Genomic DNA, 23,691 nt, shown 5'->3' with positions numbered 1-23,691 from the left:
ATCAGACATGTTGGCACATAACAAAGAAGTATACGGTATAGAAATTAATCTGTTTGCAATAAAAAAATGAGATCAAGGTCAAAAGTAGACAAGATTAAATGTATGTCCATATGCATGTGGTCCAACTGAATGTGTCTGTTTTCAGCAAAAGTAACATTAAAGCTTTCTTGGCAGACACAAGTCACAAAATAGATCTCTCTAGTAAACAAAGCTTAATAGATATAGTTCTGAAATGAAAGTAGCCCTTTAGATTAGTGTGAACATTAAGCTAAAGTGAAATATGGGTACAAAAAATACAATGACAGAAAACTAATGTATTAAAGCAAATTCACATACTTGTTTTGTTTCTTGCCAAATCAAGTGAGCATGCTTGATTTTTTTTATTTTATTTTTTATTGTTGTTGTGGTGTTGCATCATTTGAAGAGTCCAAATGCAGATTACAGTTAGGAGAGTGTCAAAACACTTAATATAGAAAAAAAGTTAGGTTTTAAATAATAATAATAATAATAATAATAAAAGATTTTCTTTAGAAATCATAACTAATGTCAACACTGTTACACAATGCTCTTAGCGTTTTAAAATCCCAAACTATTTTACTTAATAGCGAAAAACAGTATAGTAATAATATTAGCACAGTTAGGCCCCAAAATACTCTACACAAACATGTGAACACAAGCTCTTAATACTCAAGTTTGATTTCCGACAAAGAAATGTTTAAAAAAAAATTGTAGCACAACACAAGTATGTGTGTTAATCGAGTTCTCATCACTGCCACAAGGGGTGCTATAGCAGGCACAGGAATAAACCGTCATCAACGATCCTCTATGGATTTTCTATGGTGAGCTACTTACTACCAGTTTCAGAGAGGCTAGCAATAGCAAGCTAGCTTTGAAAGCATAAGATCCCACCCTCCTTGCAAAGCCACGCCTCCTCCAAACCATGACCGCGCACAGGCAGACCAGAGGCTAAGCAGTGACGCAGCGAGAAATGGCATTAGCGGAGGACTGACAGATTACCTTATGTCTCATTCACAGGTGAGAAAACATTACAGTACGAAGCGCAGAGGTATGCAAATACATACGCTGACAGGCAGGTAGGACAGCCTTTGGTAGCCCTCGGACATTTTATGGTCCAATGCCTTCGGCAGATGATACAAATAATATAGATATTTAGACCATTTAACTTAGTGATTGCTATAGTAATGTGAAGACACTTTCAACTAATATAAACTTTTTTTTTTTTTACCAAACTACCTACCCTGCCTTTAACTGCCAACACGTTCATAGCTAGCTAGCTAAAAAAAATAATACAACATGGTTTATGGCACAAACATTTGAAGGCAATTATATCACTGCCTTGAGTACTGAGGTTTGTTTCCACCACAGTACAACAAGAACAAAGTAAAGATGTCACATACAACAAGACCTTGGTCTTGCAATTTGTTGAACAAGCATTTGCGTCTATGTACTTGTGTAGAGTAGTTTTCTGACCGAAGGCTGCCACTTTTACCGTTTTACACCTAAATTGTAAAATAATAATAATAATAATAATAATAATAATATGCCAAAGAAAAAGGGTTATGCTACAATTTTTGTACAAACACCTGTTTCAACAAATGTCCTATGATAACTTTTAAACATGCAAACAAACTTCTTGAGGAGCAATTGTGATGAACACAAAGAGATTGTAAGGAGTACTGTCATCTATGACTTGAAGTACTAAAAAGCCTTTCAGAGTTCTTATAAATAGTACATTTTTCTTCCCCCAAACAACATACACCTAATTTCCTCTCTTTTTGAGCAGTAGAAGCCAGTTTAACAATAAGAGAGCTTGGAACAAAACATTTCAGCTTAAAATCTAGATCCCCATAAATAGGAAAGTTCCTGAGAGTCCACACTTGTCCTACCACCATTTTGCCCCGAGCAAAGGCACTAGGTCAAGGTTGCCCGATCCTGTTCCTGGAGATCTACCTGCAGAGTTCAGATCCAACACACCGGTCTGTAATTACCAAATGCTCCTGAAGATCTTAATTGGCTGGCTCGGTTGTATTTGATCAGGGTTGGAGCTAAACTTTGCGAGATCCCCGGGAACAGGATTGGCACCTCTGCTCTTGGTGGACTCGATTCACACAAGTTGCTTTGGATGAAAAGTCAAAAAAGTAAATACCTTATCTTGCAATACTTATCCAACCTCTGTAGTGCCTCAACAAAGAAAACGTTTGTGACTGTGACAAATCATTACAATAAAACACTACCATAACCGGAGGTTCCTTTAACAGCCGTAGCTAAAGTGCTCATTTCATTTGGAGACTCTTCCTGATCTGCGTGTACTGTGTCCTACCGACCCATCTTTTATAGCCCAGGACCGGAGTTCGTATTTGTTACGACTTGTTTTGTGCCGGTCTACTTTTCTGCATTCTCTGTCAAACTGTCTTTGTAGCTTTAGTGCGAGTTCTCTGTCCTCCTTTTCCTGATTCATTTGCTGGACAATCAGATCATCAAGCCTGTCACAGACATCTGTCCGGGACATTTTTGTCTGTAGGGTCTCTTCCAGATGTTTGGTTTTGTGGCTTCTCTTTTTGCCCCTTCTTGAGGTAGGTCTGTTAAGTACACAGCTCCTGGTGATAGGCTCATTTATGAAGTTCTCTGGGTTCTCTACAGTACCCTGATTACAGTGTCCAGCGTGTTTATCAAGCATCGGTTCACAAATTTCTGTGGGTTTACAGAGTGCTTCACATTTGCTTCGCCCTTTTGCGGATGAAGTATCTGCAATGGTTTGAGTTGTCGACCTGATGTGAGCGCTAGCTGGCTGCGTACCTTCTTCTTTGTTACACTGATCAAATATAAGCCGTCGTTTATTACAGACTACAGGTTTATCCTTCTGATCCTTAGCACTTGATTCACAAATGCACTGATGATCTTGCAAGCTGTCCTTGGCTACAGCACAGCTGCAGAGTCGGCTGTCCCGTTCTTCTACAGGTCTCAGTTTAAGGCTAATATCCTCTGCGATTGGACTTGTGACTGTACCTTTTGAGGTCACCTTGATGCACTGACGATCAACTTCAATCTGCTTCCACTTCTGCAAGATGGTTGGGCTGGCCTCGTAGCTTGTGGACTTGTGCAGAGTGTGTGTCAAGTTCCTTGGGGTTGACTTCACAATGGTTGGTTCCAAAAGTCGCCCGTCGGGCAGCCTTTTGGGTGGAGTGCACGGTGAGCAGACAATAGGTTTGAAATGGTTGAGTTCTTCTGATATGCTGTCATTGCTCTCGGGGCTAATAGACCTCTCTGGTTTGGTCTGAAGCACGAGCGAAGCGGATGAGGTGTGGATGCCCCGCCAGTGGTGTCTCTTATCTAAGCTCAGTACCGAGGCTGAGAAAGAGCAACTGTTCTCCGAGGACAGAAGGATTCCAGCGTTGTAACTATGTGTGATGCTAGCCTAGAGCAGGGAAAGAGATGCAGAGTAGTATCACTGACAATAAAAATGACTGATTCAATGGACAATTTGTCTATTGTCAAGCTTGCCACAACATATGCTATTTCTTACTATAGGGGTGTCCAATCATGCTCCTGAAGGGCCAACATCCTGCGGAGTAGGGATGGGCGATATGGCCAAAAAATACAATTTCTCATATCAGTCAATATTGATAATTATCACGATAAATTTATTTCTTTGAAGTTCAAAGGCAGGTTTTTTTGCTCCTAAGTGAAAGTTATAGAAACCAGATCGTCAATTGTGGTTTTAAACTACTCTTTATGGTCAGAACATGACAAACACTAAACGTTTTTTTTTTTTTCTTTACACTTGTCCAGTCATTTTTCCTTAACAAGAGAAATATCTTAATAGAAAGAAAAAAAATCCTTAGTTTTTGCATGTTCTAATGAGTGATATTATTTCAAATCATGAAACAGGTTTGTGTTCCTGACTTTGAAGATGCGTATCTTCAGCACAGTTTGCAGGGCACCATGCAACCATGCACGCAGCAGCCTATGCTTGCTTTAGTTAAAAATAACAGTGTTCTGTGAACGTTGATGCTTTAATAACAAATATTTATCGGGTGCGTGTATGCTGGGATTTCATAAATTTCATGGAGAAAAAAGTAACGTAACTAGTAATGTAACTAATTACGAATTACTTTTGAAATAATCATAACAGTAACATGATTACTTTTAAAAGGAGTAATCATGAATTTGATTACATTTTCAGAGTAACATGCCCAACACTGCTTATTCCACCAGGAGGGAGCATTTAATTTAAAAGTCTGTGAAAGTGATTTTGTGCCTCCTTGAGATGCACAATAAAGCAAAGTTCACTTGCATAATGTAAGCTTCTAGAGGGCACATAAGTTTGAAGTAAAGAATTTAAGTAAAGGGGTGCAGAGCCAGTGGTGGTTTTGTAGGCAAACATTAATACCTTGATCATTATCAAAAACATTAACATCTGTAAAAATTGTAGCAACCTCATTTTTATACGGTGAAATGTAATTATTCTGACTGTTTTTGCGTGGACCGTCTGAAACTCCATCTCCGCATATGCTGTGAGTTGCTTATAACGTTCATCAGATTTATAAGGTAAATCATTTATGAACCCATGCCAACACAGGAGAATACATAATCGTTTTAAATATGCTAACTGTTCATCACGACTTCAAAATAAAATTTTAAACCCTTGTGCTGAGTTTGCATGTTTTGATGTCAACGTGTTCTTTTTCAAGAAATGACTGGCTGTAGTATTTCTATCATAAGGAAGATAGAAAAAAATATTAAAGATTAAGTGGACATTTGAATTAAATGTTGTTTAATCAATTTTAAACAAGGGTTAAATCGTTCTGTAAACTAAAAACAATCCTCAGGCAGTTGGCGCCCTCTGCAGGCATTTGATATAATACATAATGTACATGAGTTATTACAGTACTATATTGTTTTATTAAGCGGTTCAAGCGTGTAGTGCTGAAACCCTATTGAAATTGTTAGAATGGCCACTTAAAACTGATCGGGTAGACCAAACGTAAGTTGTAGTGACTTTAAACTTGGAGGGATGGAAGTACTCACACCGTGTACAATGTTACCAAGGCACCCCTCAATTGGCCTGACGGGGGCGCTACAGCGATAAAAAGTATGAAATCGCTCATAACTCCTAAACTGTTAGACGCACGCTCAAGTGCCTTATGTTGTTGGAATCCTTGGCTCACGACGGACAAAATGCATGCATTGGATTTAATTGTCACCCAAAATTTCGGGTATGCTGGATTTTTTTAAAAACCTACCTTTGCGAACTAGTCCTAGTTTTTTTGCCCAAATCGGAACCAAACCAGTGCAGAAAGATTTTCTGGAGAGTGAATATCAATAATTTGCTGGTTTTTTTTAAAAAACTAATTTCGACTCCCCGTCGCAAAGGGATACTAAACTGTTCAAAAGGGGCAGGGCCGCTTTTACTAAAACAGCTATAACTTTTGAACTTTGAACATATCACATTTTTCAAGGGTGTAAACGATTGTATAATGCTGAGTTTTTCACACATGCACACAATATTTATATCTCCTGATAGAGCTCCTAATTCTGAAAAACTTCGCCTCTAGAACCACTGCTGTCAATCAAATCGTCTGTTAAATAATTGATATGTAAAACACCTAATTTTGCAAACTAGTCCTAGGTTTTTTGCTCAATCTTGAAAAAAAAAAACACAGCATTACAATTCTTTGGACTCTCTAGGTCAATAATTAACCAACCTTTACCCTTTGGGTGGCTATAGCAAGGTCTTTTAAAAAAGGGGCCTGTCCACATGGAGACGCCTTTAGGTCCCAGGGTGGATAAAATCTGAAAATGACACCCTTTCGTTTTCATGTGTACAGCCAATCCGAATATTTTGTGAATGGATGATGTTATCACCCCACTTCTCGACCCGAGTCAGACAACGCTACATCACATAACAACAACAATCAACAATCAACAATGGCGGACTATACACAAGGTTTATGCGCATGCGCCAAGTCTTTTTCCCCATGTTTAGTGTATCTCTGTGGCAGAATTACAGCACCACATACTGGTCTGGCATGTATACTACATCGTTTTGAGTCAGCTTCAGTGGATTTGTGTGTACGCAGATATTTCTTGAGACGATGCCGAGCTCATGCGACACGTAATAATATTGAAAATAAGTTTTATTAATATAGTGCCTTTCAAGAACCCAAGGACCCTTTACATAGGGTTGGTAGGTAACAAGGACACGAATACATTCAAGTATACAACATATAATCAACTAGACAGAGATCACATAATACACAAAATAAGTTATGAAAGCAAACATTGAGCAGAAAATTAAGGCAGACGATCATTTAGAAAATGATTCTAAAGAAGCATGCAAACTTTTATAGAGATCGGCCCATAGCGGAGGCAATAACTGTTTTACTTTTGGATTTGCATTTAGAGGTTATAAAATCATTATTATAACATTTAAAATCACATTTACTCAAAGTTTACCACTTTATTTAAACAGACATCAGTTTTTACAATTACAGATTAGGATTTCAATAAGCCTGAAAATTATATATAAACTCTTAAAAAGAGAAGACTTTCAGTAAACATTGTTACCTGCCATTTATTTCAAAAATCTATAAGTGCAACAAAATGTGTGCTTGCGTGTGTATGTAAGCATGCTCACATGCACTAATATAATAGTTTAACCATTAAATTTCTGTGTTTTTAAACGTAATCTGCATCATGGATGTGTTTTAGTGTCAGCCATTAATTTTGGGTTGGCCTAGACCCTAAAAGCATAGAACCTGGTAATTGCAGCTTGAGGCTAGATTTACATTATGTATTTCAACTGTTTCATCCAATAAAACCATATGATTACTTGCTTTTGGTATCTTATTTGAACCAATTATTATTTCCTCATTGCTATTATATAAGTATTGTAAGTCATTTTAAAGTCTATTGTTCGCTTAGGCCTATCTTTATAACCACAAAAAAAAAAATACTCTCCAATTACTCTATTAATCATCAGAATTATCAACTGATTGCTCAATTATGAAAATAATTGTTAGTGACAGCCCTATTAGACATGAAGAACCATGCTCTAGCAAAAGCTATGAGCTTGTACTAAAAGTTGCAGATAAATGTCTTCTAAATAGTTTTACTTACAACAACATTTTATACTCAGCAATTAAAGTTGAGAGCCAATTACATTTCTTAGAACAACAGGACTGGTGTTTTATGCAACAACTCACCCTAAAAAACTAATTAGACTGAAGATTATTTGAACATACTCATTCAGCCAATAACTGAAATATTATACCTTGTCAGGAACGGCATGATGTGCGTGACCTCTGTTTTTTCCTCTTCCATCCTCAGAATCTGTACAGCTCCTGCTCCTCTGGACTGCACTGCTATGAAGACAACTGTAATACAGCACAATGATAGAATGGATGTATATCTTTTTTTAACACTTAACAATCAGAAAACAATTTATTGAGGGAAGTATCAAAATTTAAGTCACAATTTTTTAATCTTTCCTCCATACTGCAGAACTTCTGATATAAGAAAACAGTGATGTGCAAAGTTACTAATCATCTGACATTTGGCATCAGGTAATATTAATTAAATATGAAATATTAATTAGGTGTATTAATAGTTGTGCTAGTTCATGTTTGTGGCAGATATAGCTCTATAAATGCATTTAATTTTAAAATAATTGTCTGTTGTCTTTATTTATAGAGTGAATATTGTTAAATGTGTGTTTACAGTGGCGTACCGCACATCTTAAAGGACCCCCCCACAAAGAACGAGATGGGGCCCCTCCCACCAGCAGTGATGTCATGTACGAAAAGTTATTGTGCACCTGCTGCAAGTATACTACTGAGTCCGTCTCTCCCATTTACATAACTGGTTTATCAGTCATGAATGTGGAGAATTATCATTGCATTGATGCATTTCATGTAGGCTAATGCCTTACCTTACCGATTATGAAATAATGTAGGCTAAAATACCGGAAAATCAAAATGTTGGTTGGTCATACAAGTAATGCTTCAATATCTTTAAAGCTTTGACCGTTTTTTTTTTTTCTTTGTTTAAAACATCTGGCCAAAATCTAGAAAAGATTATGCTGGCTATGACTAAGCGCAATTTAGGCTAAGACTTGTGTTTTTTGACACTATGACGCTAACCTTTTTTTCTACTCAAACCGGTTTCAGAACGGTAATAATACAGAGAAATGCATGAACCGGTAAAATACCAATTTTTTTTCCCTCTCTCTCGTTTTTAAGCCCTGCTTAAAGCATACGGAGCCCCGCACATGCAGGAAAAAAATGAGCACAAATTTGTTTTCTCGTTTTACTAAATTGTGTACACAATATTAATATCTTGGCCAGAAATTAGTTTAATCAAATCAATGAACGAATTATTATATTATCGTGCGCACAATTTAGTTAAAAGGAGGGAACAAGTTAGTAAGTTGTGGGCACGATTTAGTAAAACGAGGGAACGAATTATATTGTGCGCACGCTTTACTATTTTTTTTCCCCCTGCATGTCAAATGTGGGGCTCCATACATGAGCTGCTTTAAGTGTAAAAATATTCACTTTGATTAAGGTGCGGTTGTTTTAGAAGTTTATGACAAGTGAAATGTGAGTAAAAAATTATTTTCCCCGGTTGTTGTTTTAGAACATTAAGCCCACTCCACTGCACTACCTTTGCGCTCACGTCTTGCATCTTTTGCAGTGTCTCAAAGCACTGCCTTTTAGGATGTCCCGCGATGGGGCCCCACGCACCGCGGGGGCTGCGGGGGTGTCCCGTACACCACTGTGTGTTTAATGAGTGTATGGATGCAATGTAGACAAATGGAATCTCTGAACAACTTCTAACAAAGTATAATATATTGATTTGCTTGACACTTTACATAATTTCTATACCTCTATATGTGCTATTTCATAGTTTTGATGAATGTTGTCCTAAAATGCCATAATAAAGAATGAAGAGGTGTGTGTTTTTGCATAGTAGTGTATTCCATTATTTCAGGCCCTGCTCTCTAGAAACGATGAAAAACCATATAATTCGACCCCTGATAATAAATGTATTGATATAAAATTATAATGTAAAATTATATAGTAAATATAAATGCAATACCCTCTATTGAAAGCAGGGGAGCATCTTGTTTTTCGCACAAATGCTGAAACATGTCGGGTCCTCTTTCCCACCGGCTCTTCGTTCTCAGAGTCTGACACTCCATAGAACTGAAACACAGTAGACTTCAGTGTGAGATGGAAGATCACACGCAGCTGAGCAGTAACTGAACCGTTAATAAAAGAAATATCCTAAATTCTGAATTAACTGCTCATGTTTTAGACCCGAAGAGGTGAAAACGATATAAAGAAAAGTCTTGAACATACAGGATATTGACAGTGTTTCAGCATCCCACACTCTTCTTTTCTGTGGATTTTCTTCTTTCTCTCTTCAGTTTCTTCAGTGCCTCCACCCTAAATAAATAACACTGTGCTTTATACATGTACAGCATTTCAAACCATAAGGAGACCATATAATAAAACAACCTTATTAGGTTTACATTTCATGCCAAATAAGTGCAGGCTATTCTATACTGGCCACACAAAAGACGTTTGTGGATGTTTCCACCTTGTTGGAACAATAGTTCAGTCATTTTATCAACTCCATAGCAGCCTACATATCCAAAAACTCTGTAAAACTATGTAATCAAGAGCATACTCACTTTACTCAGTAGTGTGTGACTTACCTTCATCTTTTGTTTCTCGTACTCTTGACGCATTTCTCCAGACTTATGAATTGGTACAGGTGCACGAAAAATTTCTAAGAGATAAAAACAGAAATGTATGAGCAGAAAATGGGCAACTGGCTCCCTAAAGAGACCAGACCATAATAAACAGATCTGATGCTCTCTAGGATCTAGCTCCACCCACTGAACACACACATGCCTGGACAAATACCACAACTGATCAGTTTACAAACAACCAGCATAAGTTACTACACTACTAACTTACAGGAATAATACCGACTGTATTGCAAAGCTTTAAAAATAGAAAGTCAGAAATGGATAAGAAACATACAGAAAACTAAAAGTCGAATATTATTATTAAATTATTAAATAATAATACATTATTATTGTTATTATTTTATTATTATTATTATTATTATTTATTTAATTATTATTATTTTAATATATATGATATAAAATATAAACAAAATAAGCCATTAAAATTGTATTCAGTAGCAAAAGGAATACAACAGAGTATTCAAGACGTGTTTTTCAAGTTGAAAACGCGACGCGACGCAACTGGGCGTTTGTCCACAGACCAAACCAAATTAAATAAAATATTTTATTTTTATTTCTAACCATTCTAAATTATTGGTAAAACGATCGACTGAACTGAAATCACTGAAGCTGGGAAACTGTCATGCTGCGATTTCTCGAAGCGTAAATAATTATTTCAAACTCATGATTATGTAATCTTTCAAGTGCTCCGAACCTCCGTCCGCGATCTCTCGGTCTCTCTGCTCCAGCCTCCGCCTGCATCTCTCCGGATGACTGCGGCGGACCAGCTCCCAGAGCTCGGTGTTGATCAGGCTCTTCTCCCGGGACTGTTTACGGGCCCAGCTGGACACTCGCAGCCGGCACAGAGGACAGCACAGACTGATTAACTTCACCGTCCGCTGGAAACAATGCAGGCACACCGAGTGTCCGCATGGCATCGTTACCGGCTCCAGCAGAATCTCGGAGCACACCGGACACCGGGCCTCCTCCAGACTCAGAGGAGCAGCGAGAGTGCCAGGCCTGGTTTTGCCTCCTTGCCCCAGTCCAGCGGATTTGGCGGACCCCACCGCCGCCATCTTCATTGGTATGTGCCTGGGTTTGAAAACAAACCCCGCCCAGCCATGGCGTCACATGCAGCGGTGGCGGAACGACCAATTCTCATTTACAGAAAACATGTAATGCATTGAAAGCACTGAAATTTATATAATTTCTTCCCTTTTTTTCCTCTCTCCTTTTCCTCATATATATATATATATATATATATATATATATATATATATATATATATATATATATATTTATATATATATATATATATATATATATATATATTTATATATATTTATATATATATATATATATATATATATATAATATATATATATATAATTATTATTATTATTATTATTATTATTATTATTATTATGTAGTTTTGGTGGGGTTTTTCCCCTTTTTTTCTTTCTGGCCGCTAATGTTAATATGATAATGTGTATATGTAATACATCGTGTTCTTGTGGCATTGATTAATAAAGCACTTTAAAAAAATCTAATTTACAATAACCGCTTCCTTCATTTATTTATTTATTTATTTATTCATTTATTTATTTAATACAGAGGCCATAAAGCTAGTATACTCTTAAAAATGCTCACAAAAAAATTAACCATTATAATATTATTATATATACTACAATTCAAAATATCAAAAGATGATTTGCATTTTAATTTGACAATGCATTGTTAAAAAAATAATAGTAATTGACTTTCATGTGTTGTTGATGATTTATTTTTTTTCATACTATGAAAGTCAATGGGGTTCATCAAATGTTTGGTTAACAACATTCTTCAAAATATCTTCTTTTGTGTTCAACAGAAGAAAGAAACTCATAACCTTGATGAGTAAATGATGACATTTTTGTAACGCGGGTAGCTCGCCGAACCCGTAGATGTCAGTAGTGCACCACGCGTAACAGTCAGTTACAGTAGAGCAAGCTCTGCACTGGCAGTATGGCAGCGTCCGGTAAGAAATGACTCTCCTTTAACAGATGGATCAAGCTCTCTGCGCTTCTAACATCACTCTGTGTTTGTACTTGTTGTTTTCAGTGGATCTGGTGTTAAAGCTGGTGTAAAATGTGGACATTACAGTTAGTGTTGAATTCCTATTGAAATGTATCCTTGCCAGATTTCTAGAACATTTGCACCGGGTATCAGTGAACTTTACCATGTTTATTTTATATATTTACATTTTTATAATATAATGGTAGTTTTTTTTTTAATAACATACATGATTTAAGTTTTTTTCTCTTCTTTTCCTGTACATAATATAGCCTACACATAATATGAATCTATAAAAGCGTATCCCTATTTATGATCTAATAAAAAAGTAGTAACATTTGAATTAGCTTAATTTAGTAAGTTTGTTATGTGCTTTTGTCATTTGTATTAGTTTTTTTGTTTTTTTTAATCATCATCTATCATTATTTCACAATGTCATTCCAGCCTGCTTTATATCCACTGAATTATGTTTTATGGATTAATACAAATAAAATACAGGAAATAATTGTGACATTGTCTTCCGTCTCTTTAGTTGATGCTTCAAAAACTCATCTGAAAGCACAATGACAGTCGGTAAGGCAGCTGTGAAGGTGGTGCGTTTAGGGAGGATTTCCTACCTCAGTGCCTTGAAGGTCCAGCAGCAGCACATAAAGCAGCATCTGGAGTCTTGCAGCACCAGCCCAAACACTTTATTACTGTGTGAACACGAGCCTGTGTACACCATCGGCATCAGACAGGCTCCTTACCCTCCTGAGGAGGAGCAGAGACTCAAAGCCCTGGGCGCAGACTTCTTCCGAACCAGCCGAGGAGGTCTAATAACGTTTCATGGTCCTGGTCAGCTGGTGTGTTATCCCGTCCTCAACCTGGGCTGCTTTAAGAAGAGTGTGAGATGGTATGTGTGTGAACTGGAAAGGACGGTGATCAAGATGTGCAGTAAATTTGGGATTGAAGCCTCCACTTCTCCAGATACAGGTGTCTGGGTGGGCAACCACAAAATCTGTGCAATTGGTAAGTAACTTTTTTAGTGTTTTTTTTTTTTTTGATTACTGGTCAAAAATTTGACACCTCTGTATGTTATTTATTATTATTAATTTGCCCATTTTAGAATAACAGCACCTAAACTGAAAGAAAAAATAGATAGATATTTATTTTTATTAATTTGTATGTTATTTATTATTTTTATAGATAGATAGACAGACAGACAGATAGATAGATTGTGTGCTTGTGTGATTTTTAAAGTAAATGAATTCTTCAAAAACAAAAAATTGTAGCTCTTAATAAAATATAGTTTCTAAGCATTTATTTAAAATAACTTTAAAGTATATTAATTTGCCCATTTTAGAATAACAGCACCTAAACTGAAAGAAAAAATAGATAGAATGATAATAATAATAAAAATGTGATTTTTTTTTTTTTTAATTTAACTTAGCTCTGTTTCTATTTTAATAAATTGTAAAATATAATTCAGTGTCACATATTTCCGCAGAATTCACTCTAATATGCTGATTTGGTGCTCACAAAATATTTCTTATTATTTTCAATGTTAATATTTTTGTGGAAGTCATGATGCGTATCATGAGTTTTTTGATTTTTTATATGTTTATAAATTTTAGTATTTTTTTATTTTTTTTTTTTTTGTTTTTTATTTGTTTATTTGTAAAAGCCTTTACAGTCACTTTTGATCAATTTGCTGCATATTTGCTAAATAAAATAACTAATTTCTCTAAAAAGAAAAAATCTTACTTGATCCTAAACGTTTGAATGGTAGTGTTCACTGGTCTCCTAGAAACAGTGCAGAATATACAGAGTATTAATTTCATTTTGGTATATCATTTATTTATTTAAAATTATAAAACAGGTTTATTTACTATTTCCAGGTTTTAAAAAGTACATTTCGACAGCAAAATAAAGGTAATTGTTGTGTTTTGCAGGTATTCATTGTGGAAGATACATCACCTCCCATGGACTGGCTCTTAACTGCAACACAGACATGAGTTGGTTTGACAACATTGTGCCATGTGGGATTGTGGGTAAAGGTGTGACGTCACTGAGCCGAGAGCTGGGGCGGGACGTCCCAACTGAGGAAGCCATACCAAAACTGCTGGAAGCCTTTACTGAACAATTTAACTGCACATTAACGTATAATTAATAAATGTATAAATAATTTCAAGTGAATGAATATGTGCTTGTATTGTTATTAAAAATTACTATTGCTATTATTTTAACTTCCTGAAAAAAACACTGTGGTGGTACCATGGTACAGTGCTGCTGTCAGATGGGAATGGTATGGCATGCTTGCAGTATTCATGAAACAAAGTTGCTTCAAAGAATGGCATGGACCAAAATTGTTGTTCGTGGATGACCAAACAGATTTTCTTCATGCGTTTTGTTGAGAAATGTAGCTTGAGTGAGTGAACAATATAAACAGTGAGAACAGGAGTTAACGTTCTTCATATTTCCAAAGGCAGAAGTGATTCAATACAGCAATACATTTTAGGACCTAAACTAATGTAAAATGTGAAAACACTAATAATAAATTGGAATGTGCTAAATTAATTGAGGTCAAAATACTAAGATCCTGATTGGTCATGAATGTAAATAATTGTAAAAATCTTCCTGGATTGTGTTCCACAAAGTAAAAGTAGTTATTAATAGCACGGATAAGCTTTCAACACCCTTATGTTCTTGATTTCTAAACAAAATGTTATGGGTTGTTTACATGTTATTCATCAGTACTCTGGATGTGTAGTAAGCATGTTGCTATTATGCTCCTTTTAAAAGAATGTGTCTGTGGATATTCAGCTCAAAATACTTTCTTTCTTTCAGTGATTCAGTTTTTTTAACAGCAGATGTTCTTCAATAATGCCCAATAATCACTCAATTACTAAACTAATTATCTCATTAACTTTAACACTACTTCAGTGTTACTTTTTAACATTCTGAGTGTGGATTATATAAACACTGGGAGTGTTAATGTAACACTGGGGGTTTTACTGTGTGTGCATGCATACCCCTGCAGTACAGCGCTTTCCTTCTCTGGAGTGTGAATCCCTAGCTATGGCTCTGTCAATTTCCAGTCTCATGTACTTTTTCATAGATGACAGAAAAAGCATAGATGGGCAAGAATTACTGTAAGTTTGGGCATTTAGAGTCTACATGCTGGTCTACATATCAGTGTTGTCAGGGCTAGCATGAGGGACAAACTCTATCAAGTGTCTATAAGTGCAGTCAAGGAGGGAGGAATAACATATAATAGTTATATACGTTGAATGTGTTCAACTGAATTTATATGTATATATACAGTTGAACAAAATTAACAGTCATTTAGAATTATTATTATAGGTTAATGTAATAATGAAAGAAAGTTCCAGTTTTTTTACTACAACTAAAAAAAAAAAAAAAAACAATCTCAGGCCAATAGCATAAGCAAATAGTTATTATCCCAACGGCAACTATATTTTTTTCAATTCTTTTTTCTTTATTGTCTTTATTTTCCCCTGATTATTTATTTATTTATTTATTTATTTATTTTTTTTTTTTTTTTTTTTTTTTTTTTTTTTTTTTTTTTTTTTTTTTATTTGTTATCCACACCCCCAAATGTGAGAACCAGTGGTATAATAACACAAGCTGGTTATAAAAATTCAACCTTTATCATGGCTGACCAGAGAGAAAGAATGCACCATAGCAAGCAGTATCTTCAAATATATATATATATATATAAAACACACATTATCATAAAATTGTTTTATTAAAATAAATTATAATTGTCAACCATTAACATGAATTTACAGATACAGATCTGGAAATGGGCACTGGACTTATGCAGTGTTAGATTAACCTGTTCATATAAAAACTGGAATAAATAGAAAACTAGAGTCAAACTAAAACTGAAATGAAACAAATTAATAAGAAATAGTAAGTAGTGAATAAATGAAATAATCGTAACTAAATCACATAGAACATTTAGGAATTTCATGTATTAAAAGTCAATAATAATTTATTAATATGAATATTTTAATAAAAAAAAGTGTCTCCACGTAGTATTCAATAAAATTCTAGTGCCTTTAATCTACTAAATAACAGCAGAGTGAGCAAGTTTTTGGATATGGTAAGATTAAATTTATTTTAGGGAATAAAATACCACATTTCAGCTATCATTTTGAAATAGTGGTTATACAAATTATTATTTTATCTTTGCTTCTAGAAAATCCTCAATCATTCTGCTTCCTAAGAGCTTCATGTGGCCATAAGCATTTAATTTTAGCGTGGCTTTAAGCACTATGCATCACTGGGACCATGTAAGGCAGGGAAAATGTGGTGTTTACATGGAATAATCGTAATATGAGCTTATTTTATGATACAAACCCAGAGTTTCTGCTGGGTTACATCAGTAGGAAAGCAATAAAATGGGCATCTTCCATCCAAAGACTTGTGGTTGCATTTCAGGACAACAATTGTCGAAAAGCAATATAAAATGAGGAAAACTATAAGTTGGTTATTCTAAAATTAATTGTACTACAAATTAGAAAATACTACAATTGGAAAATACTATAAATTGGTAAACTCTTCGGCGTCAACAGTGCCAAATTTTACAAGCTGTAATTATGTTCTGGAGCAGCTTTCTGTAAATACTCCATTTTTATAAACATGATTTATATTCTGTCAGGCCTGTGGTGGACCAGCTGTGATTTATAGGTGTTTTTTCCTCTGATCATTGCAGTGGCACTGAGTGAACAAGCAGCAAAAGGATGCCCGCTAAATTCAATTACACATCCTGTCCTCCACAGAGGATGTGTGTCCTTGAGGCCTCTGCTGAAATTTCACCTTTTGAAGCAGAGAATAAATATGATTTTGTGGCTGGTATGGGAGATGGCGTTTCTGCATTTGATTGGTAGCAAAAAGTTCTGTGTGTTTTCATTTTCATCATAAAATAACCATAAACTGAAATTGCATGACACGAAAGCTCTTAGGTTCTGAGTTATAGGGACAGTCCAAACCAAAATTAAAATTCTGTCAATATTTACTCACCCTGGGACAAAACCAGTTTGCTGATATTTTTCTGTGGCAGAGTTTTTGAAGAATCATACAGCTTTTTTCTTTCCCACCCCCCACCCCAGAGTCAACAACAGTTGTCAAGCACTAACACTCACAAAAAAGCACAACTTGTGTGTTATTCTACATCATATTTGATGTCTCTTACTTCATAGGTGCCACATTTCATTTATGAGCTGTGGTGGAGTTTTCCAGTGAATAATGAGCTTTGAATTTCAGTCTGTTCCTCACACAAAGCTTTAGTGTGAATTTGCAAATATTGATTTTATGGTCAGAGGTTGACAGATAGTTGAAATTGTTGAAAGTAGTTGAAATTGATACTTTGTTTTCACAAAGATGCAGTGAACTGATCAAAAGTAAAAAAAAATATATATATATATATATATATATATATATAAAACGATTATATGTATATATTTATTATGTTTATATATTTTTATTTTTACAAATGATTTCTGTTTTTTATATTTTTTTTTTTTTCTATTAATATGTTCATCAAACACTTTGTTAGGGACCATTTTTAGGCAGCACAAACATTTTCAACTGTGATAAGTTTCTTGAGCAGCAAATCACCATATTAGAATGATTTCTGAAGGATCATGTGACACTGAAGACTGGAGTAATGATGCTGAAAATTCAGCTTTGCATCATAAGACATTAAAACAGAAATAGTCATTTAAAATGATGCGATTTGATTTATTTTCCTTTCTCTTTGGAGTGTTACAAGCTCTTGGTGCATAAAAAAGATCTGTAAAGTTGCAAAGACTAAAGTCTCAAATCCAAAGAGATATTCTTTATAAAAGTTAAGAATCAACCACACCCCCACATGAGATATTGGACTTAGTGGGGTGGGGGGCCCCTGGGCTTGAGGTTATGTTTGGGCCCTATACCTACACTACAAATGCCCTCAATAGAACATCATTATGGAATTGAACAAACATGCTTTGAGGTTTATAAACAGTACAATTAATATGCAACATGTCTAGGCTATAGTCAGAGTTAAAATGTAATATTAAATATTCATTATAATATAATAAACAAGATGTGTTCTCTCAGTTGAGAGATCAAAACACTGAAATAACTTTGAGCAAAAAAATAAAAAAAATAAAAACAGATGTTGGCTTATAAGTATTATAAAAGTTATCATATCTGTGTCCTCTTATGTCAGGTTCTTATTTAATCAATAAATTCATTGATTAAATGCTGGCTATTAACAATAGAAATCAAATCACTATCAACAAAATTCATAGATGGATTGTGCATAAACGTTAAGTTTAAATATAACATTTTAATGTAGAAAAATTAAATGATTGCAAAAAAAATATAAAATAAGCTACTTGTATTTAAATATGAAACTACAACCGCCAGTAGATGGCAGCAAGTGACTGTCTTAATGATTGAGTTGAATCAACCAATTCTTTTTTAAAAAGCTGATTCATTTAACTTTGCAAATGACTACTTTGAATCATTTACTGGTCCGTGTAACCCTAAAGAACAAAACACTTGTTTGGAGACTCAGCGGTTCTGCTGTTTGTTCTATTTTCTTTCTGACATAGCAAAACGGAATTCCGTAAAGTTGTTGTTTACTGTACATTTGCGATCTTGCAGATATTTAAAAAAAAAAACGGACTTGTTTGTGTGATAGGCTAAGTCCTACATCATACGGATAGCTATGTTTTTAAAACAGAAACTCATTAAATAGCCATTTTTTATTTAAAATCATTTTAATGACATATTTTCCCCACTATGTGTAATGGCAGTAAGACAAGAAAGAGCGCTCAAAACTCATTAGATGATCGCATAATTTAGTGGAACATTAATATATTAACATAAAATCATCCTCTGTAAAGAAATGAGGTTTGAACATTTGAGAATTTATGATTATCTTTATAAATGTGCAATCTTCGGGGGCTAAAGGCTTAATGGAGCTGAAGTAGCCATGTGATAACAAACCAATTGGTGCAAACGCGATTCAGTGTCCTTCTATGTGAAATAATCATAAATACCAGTTTATGCTGTTTGATTGTGAACTCGAAGGTCGTAGTTGTAAGCTGTAGTAGCCTCGGCTGGCCCGTTTAGATCTAGCGTCGCAGGGTTGCCAGGTTTTCATGACAAAACCCTCCCTATTGGTACTCAAAAATAGCCTAAACTAGCCCAATCGCGTTTTTTCGAGGGGTCCCCCTGTAAAAATCTAATTTTAGGGACTAAATATCACGTTCTTGTGGTCGCTTAAAACCCGCGGACATGAAAAAACAGTCCCGCGGAGGAAACAGTGTTAGTTTAAAGCAGTCCAATTCCGCGGGGAGGGAACCGCCTCTGACTTGGCAAACACTGCTTGCGTGCGCAGTGGAAATGCGGTTTATAATTAATGAATTCTGAATAGCGTATAATAACGAACAAATTAAACAAACATAAACGGGCAAAGGCGGGGCCCCCCTACAAGGCGGGGCCCATGGGCTGCAGCCCACTCAAGCCCAATGGTAACTTCGGGCTGTCCGACTCTGCCCCACACCCCCACATGTCTATGTCACGATGTGGGAAGATTTGCATAATGCCACTGTTCACGCAAAGGAAGAAGGTGTGACTTTGATTCTCGCTGTAGTATTGTTGTTGCTGCCGCCACCATGTTGTGGAGACACTGTGTGTTTCATTGTGAAAGCGAAACTACTTTGTTTGGCCTTTCAAAAGAGGACACAACTACACAGCAAAAAATCCAGAGTAAAATAAACTCTGCTGGGAGTATATGTGAGACCACACTCAAGAGTGTGAAAGTGTTAAAATAGGAGTGTTAAATTAACACTGAAGCGGAGTTAAAATTAATGAGATAATTAAGTGATTAATTGAGTGATGATTGACCATTATTGACGAGACCTGATGTTAATGAGCAGAATCAACAAAGACGAAAATCACTATTTTAATGTCACCATTATAGTGGCCAATGTTTGCTTTAGTTGGGCTCTTGACCCTTAATATTTTAAAGTCAGATTTTGTTTGGCTGTTGTAATGGAGTTATAAAACAGACGGGCAAACAAAAAAATATTGGTTTTCCTGAAATCATTGAGTTAAACTTTCATTGTTGATTTTTGCGGCGGAATGATTCTTCAGCATAGGATTGCTGGCATTTTAACTACAATCTGTGGAATTTCTTAAAAGTTGTTTGTTCAAAAATCTTTCAAAAGAGTCTTTCATTTAGACATGCTATCAAAATTCATCCATGGCTCCCATGATGTACTGTGGCATGAATAAATTATTACCTGAATTGTCTTAGTAATTTCCTTTATTCTTACTATTCTATTTTTGTTTTCAATGCTACTTTTAGTAGTTTGCTTTCTAACGTTCAGTCGTAATGTTTTAGGCTTTAAATAAGTTTGGTGATTCAGGTCAAATAATTATTATGTAAAAACATAACTAACATCACATAATCATGTTTTTATTTTTGCTCATCATCTCTCTATTACAACTGAGTTATAACAGCCAAACCAAATCTAATTTTAAAAACGTAAGGGTCAAGAGCCCAACTAAATCAAACACTGACCACTATAATGGTGACATAAAAAATTGTGATTTTTGTCTTTGTTGATTCTGCTTGTTAACATCAGGTCCCCTCAATAATGGTCAATCATCACTCAGTTAATCACTTAATTATCTCATTAACTTTAACTCCACTTCAGTGTTAATTTAACACTCCTATTTTAACACTTTCACACTCTTGAGTGTGGTCTCACATGTACTCCCAGCAGAGTTGATTTCACTGTGGATTTTTTGCTGTGTAGAAATCTTTGGTTAAGTTGTATTTACAACACTGTTCCAGAACAGTTTAACCCAAATATTCAGATATGTGCTGCACATTTTATGGAGGACAAGGACTGTTTCCTGGAAAAGTAGCCTACAATATGGTGTCTGTTTCTAAAAATTGAGGCAATAACAACTTTGCAAGGATAGTCTGGCTCACAGCTTGTAAGTACATTTACATATTTAAAGAATTTGCCACTGATGATGCAAACACAAGTTTTGAGCAGTGTAGAATAGTGCTTGTCATTTCTCTGATCCCAAATGAAGACATGGGTTTATTATTATGCAGTGCGATACGCAACACAACGCTTAAAAAGACAGTATAAGTCAGGGGTCTCCAACACGTCGCTAGCGAGTTACCAGTAGCTCGCAGCCTGATTGGAGGTAGCTCGCCAAAACACATGGGCGTCGCAAGGCCATTTTTAGGGGGACTATAGCTATGAAATCCATTAATTTCAATGACTTGTGCCATGCTAGGGCTTTTGTTGCTGCGCCAACGAAATCGCACACGCAGTGGAGCGCAGCAGCGGAAGGCTTCTGCGCACGCCACGGTCAAAGTTCAAAATAGCGCAACTTTTAAGGTGTGTGTTTAACAATATATTGTTATAATATCTGTATCTGTGCAGTTTTGTTCTTTGTCATAAATAAAAGTTTACAAAATATCAATCAGTTCCCCATCCACTGTAGCTTAAGTTTTCACGGCGTTCACACAGGTGTTTCCTTCAGTGAAAATTAAGCACATATGAAAGCATACTTTATAAAAGATCATGTTGCCATTTTCATTTGAAAATGTAACTTTCAGTGTAATACATTTTCCAGTGCATGTGGCAAAGAGTTTTGCATTCTTGAGCTAAGGAAAGAGGTTTGTACTAGAAATGCAAACAGTAAAATTTTGTGTGTGTACAGTAAACAGGTGTATACGTGTGTGTGTGTGCGTGTGTGTGAGATCATGAAGACTTGTATTTGGCTTATTCAGTTGTTATACCTATATATGCAATACAGTGGAATACTGCTCTTTTTAGTATATAAATTTAGCTATATATATATATATATATATATATATATATATATATATATATATATATATATAGCTATATATATATATATATAGATATATACTATATATATATATAGTATATAATATTCCCTTGTTGGGGGCTGAGTCCCCCTAAAATGAAAATCCTAGAATCGCCCCTGCCAAGACATATTGACATATGGGCCTTTAGGTTATTTTAATGATCCCGTTATTTATTTTAATTATCATTAAACCCGTATTTGATTATCGCGATTTGAAAAACTCACAGTAAATACAGTTCAAAGTTTTAATCAAAGTTATTAAAAGTCTCACGCAGACGCAACACAGAATAGTTTCATTTGCGTGAAAAAATGACTGAAGGCTGACTGCTGAGGGAAATTATACGAAAGAATACATGATTTCATTATTTGTACGGAATAGGAATAATAGGAAACTGAATGTCTTCAGAAAAGTTTTGATTGCATTTGGTTTCCATCTTCCCTCCGTGTAATGCGTGATAAAGTAGTGTTTATAAGCACAGCAGCTTTGTTTACAGAGGTTACAGTGGAAACAGCTCTGTTCTGCAGTTCATAAGCACCCTCTGCTGTCAAACTGTGTTTTTGTTCAGACCAATGCAAAATCAGACCAGATTTTTGTTGTAAATCTTAACCGGTCGATGGGAAATAGCCTACCTTGTTATCAGAGGTGTTGAGATTTTTAGAATGCACATTAGCTTATGTAGAACTGTTTATGGAGCAGATAAAATTTTATTTATCATTCTGTCTCATCCTTTTATTTAATAAATAAATAATTAAAGGCTGATACATTACAATTTTATTTTTTAAAATGGTCAAAACTTTATTTGAACATGTAGTACATATCAGTTATGAATATTTTTTGTTAGTTTAAAATCTGGCCATGATTTTTTAAATGTTTTATTTCACTGTTCAGATGAATAAAAAGTGCATAGTGCTGCTAATTTTATTTGTTGGCTTTTGTCATAAAACTTGGTAAAATTATTTCAGTGTGTGTATTAGTAGGCTACTTTTTTAATATTTCCAGCACATTTTAACAACGCTGTGTATAACAGTTTGGATTGATATATTATTTAAGAGATTTAAGTACTGTATAACATTGGTAGCGCTCAGCCGCTTTCATTTTTACAATAGTAGCTTCCGAATGAAATAAGTTTGGAGACCCCTGGTATAAGTCATTATAATCAGTAATTATGCCGCCATGGATTTTAATGGATTTTATTGTTTTTGTCTAGTCGCACTGGGACACATCATCACAGTATGGTAAGGGCGTAACATTTCTGTCACACGCTTGAGATATTCAGCCATTCACAAAGCACTGGATAGCTGGCCAATCAGAGCACACCTCGCTTTTCAGAACTATGAGCTTTGTAAAAAATCAATTCAGAAAGGTGGGGCAAATAGGAGCAACAATAATGTACATTATGTGGAAATTAATAATGTGTTTTTAACCATAAACTGCATAAACACATTGCATTACACCAACTACGTAACATAATGTTCTTTTTAGCAACGTCATATGACCCCTTTAAAATATTTCACAATGTTGTTTTAATGTATTTTGATAAAAATAAATGTAGCTTTGGTGAACACAGGAATCTTCTTTAAAAAACAAAAGTTGCACTGACTCAAAACTTTTGATTGGTAGTGTACTTGTGTATAGCAAAGTGCTTAAAGGGATACTTTGCCCAAAAATGAAAATTCTGTCATTAATTACTCAATATGTTTCTGGAACATAAAATATTTCAGTTGCACTGCTGTCTATATGCAGTGTCATAAAGCTCTCAGATTTCATAAAAATAAAAAAACATCTTAATTAGTGTTCTGAAGATGAACTAAGGTCTTACTGGTTTGGAACACCATGAGGGTGAGTAATTAATGACAGAATTTTTGGGTGAACTAACCCTTTGAAAACTTTTGGAACACCATTTTTGAGGGATCTATTCCTTTAAACAAGATGTATTTTC

The 23,691-nt window shown here is 35.1% G+C and overlaps 2 protein-coding genes and 1 long non-coding RNA gene across 7 annotated transcripts; 2 read left to right on the top strand and 1 right to left on the bottom strand.

Annotated features, from left to right (window-relative positions):
• Positions 1-1,202: 1,202 nt before the first annotated feature.
• LOC109075566 (E3 ubiquitin-protein ligase RNF169-like) lies at positions 1,203-10,928 on the bottom strand. Its single transcript, XM_042770856.1, has 6 exons — positions 10,494-10,928; positions 9,743-9,816; positions 9,384-9,470; positions 9,121-9,227; positions 7,295-7,397; positions 1,203-3,436 (listed from the first exon to the last, which is right to left on the bottom strand). Exons 1-6 carry the CDS (start codon positions 10,858-10,860, stop codon positions 2,300-2,302), a joined length of 1,875 nt encoding a protein of 624 aa, XP_042626790.1. The 5' UTR covers positions 10,861-10,928; the 3' UTR covers positions 1,203-2,299.
• LOC122147668 lies at positions 7,481-7,878 on the top strand. Its single transcript, XR_006161725.1, has 2 exons — positions 7,481-7,586; positions 7,743-7,878. It is a non-coding gene; the product is annotated as an uncharacterized LOC122147668 (long non-coding RNA).
• lipt2 (lipoyl(octanoyl) transferase 2) lies at positions 10,725-14,000 on the top strand. 5 transcript variants are annotated; one of them, XM_042770862.1, is made up of 3 exons: positions 10,725-10,862; positions 12,363-12,838; positions 13,762-14,000. In XM_042770862.1, the coding sequence occupies exons 2-3, from the start codon at positions 12,394-12,396 to the stop codon at positions 13,977-13,979; spliced, it is 663 nt and encodes a 220-aa protein (XP_042626796.1). In that variant the 5' UTR covers positions 10,725-10,862; positions 12,363-12,393; the 3' UTR covers positions 13,980-14,000. The 5 variants fall into 5 exon arrangements, with proteins under 5 accessions (XP_042626796.1, XP_042626795.1, XP_042626793.1 ...); XM_042770861.1 differs by lacking the exon at positions 10,725-10,862 and adding an exon at positions 11,662-11,795; XM_042770859.1 differs by lacking the exon at positions 10,725-10,862 and adding an exon at positions 11,730-11,857.
• The last annotated feature ends 9,691 nt before the right edge of the window (positions 14,001-23,691 follow it).

This window comes from Cyprinus carpio, chromosome A15 (genome assembly GCF_018340385.1).
Source record: "Cyprinus carpio isolate SPL01 chromosome A15, ASM1834038v1, whole genome shotgun sequence".
In the NCBI taxonomy this organism is placed as follows: Eukaryota; Metazoa; Chordata; class Actinopteri; order Cypriniformes; family Cyprinidae; genus Cyprinus; species Cyprinus carpio.
The sequence above is the reverse complement of the archived record's forward strand: the minus strand, read 5'-3'. Positions and strand labels throughout refer to the sequence as shown.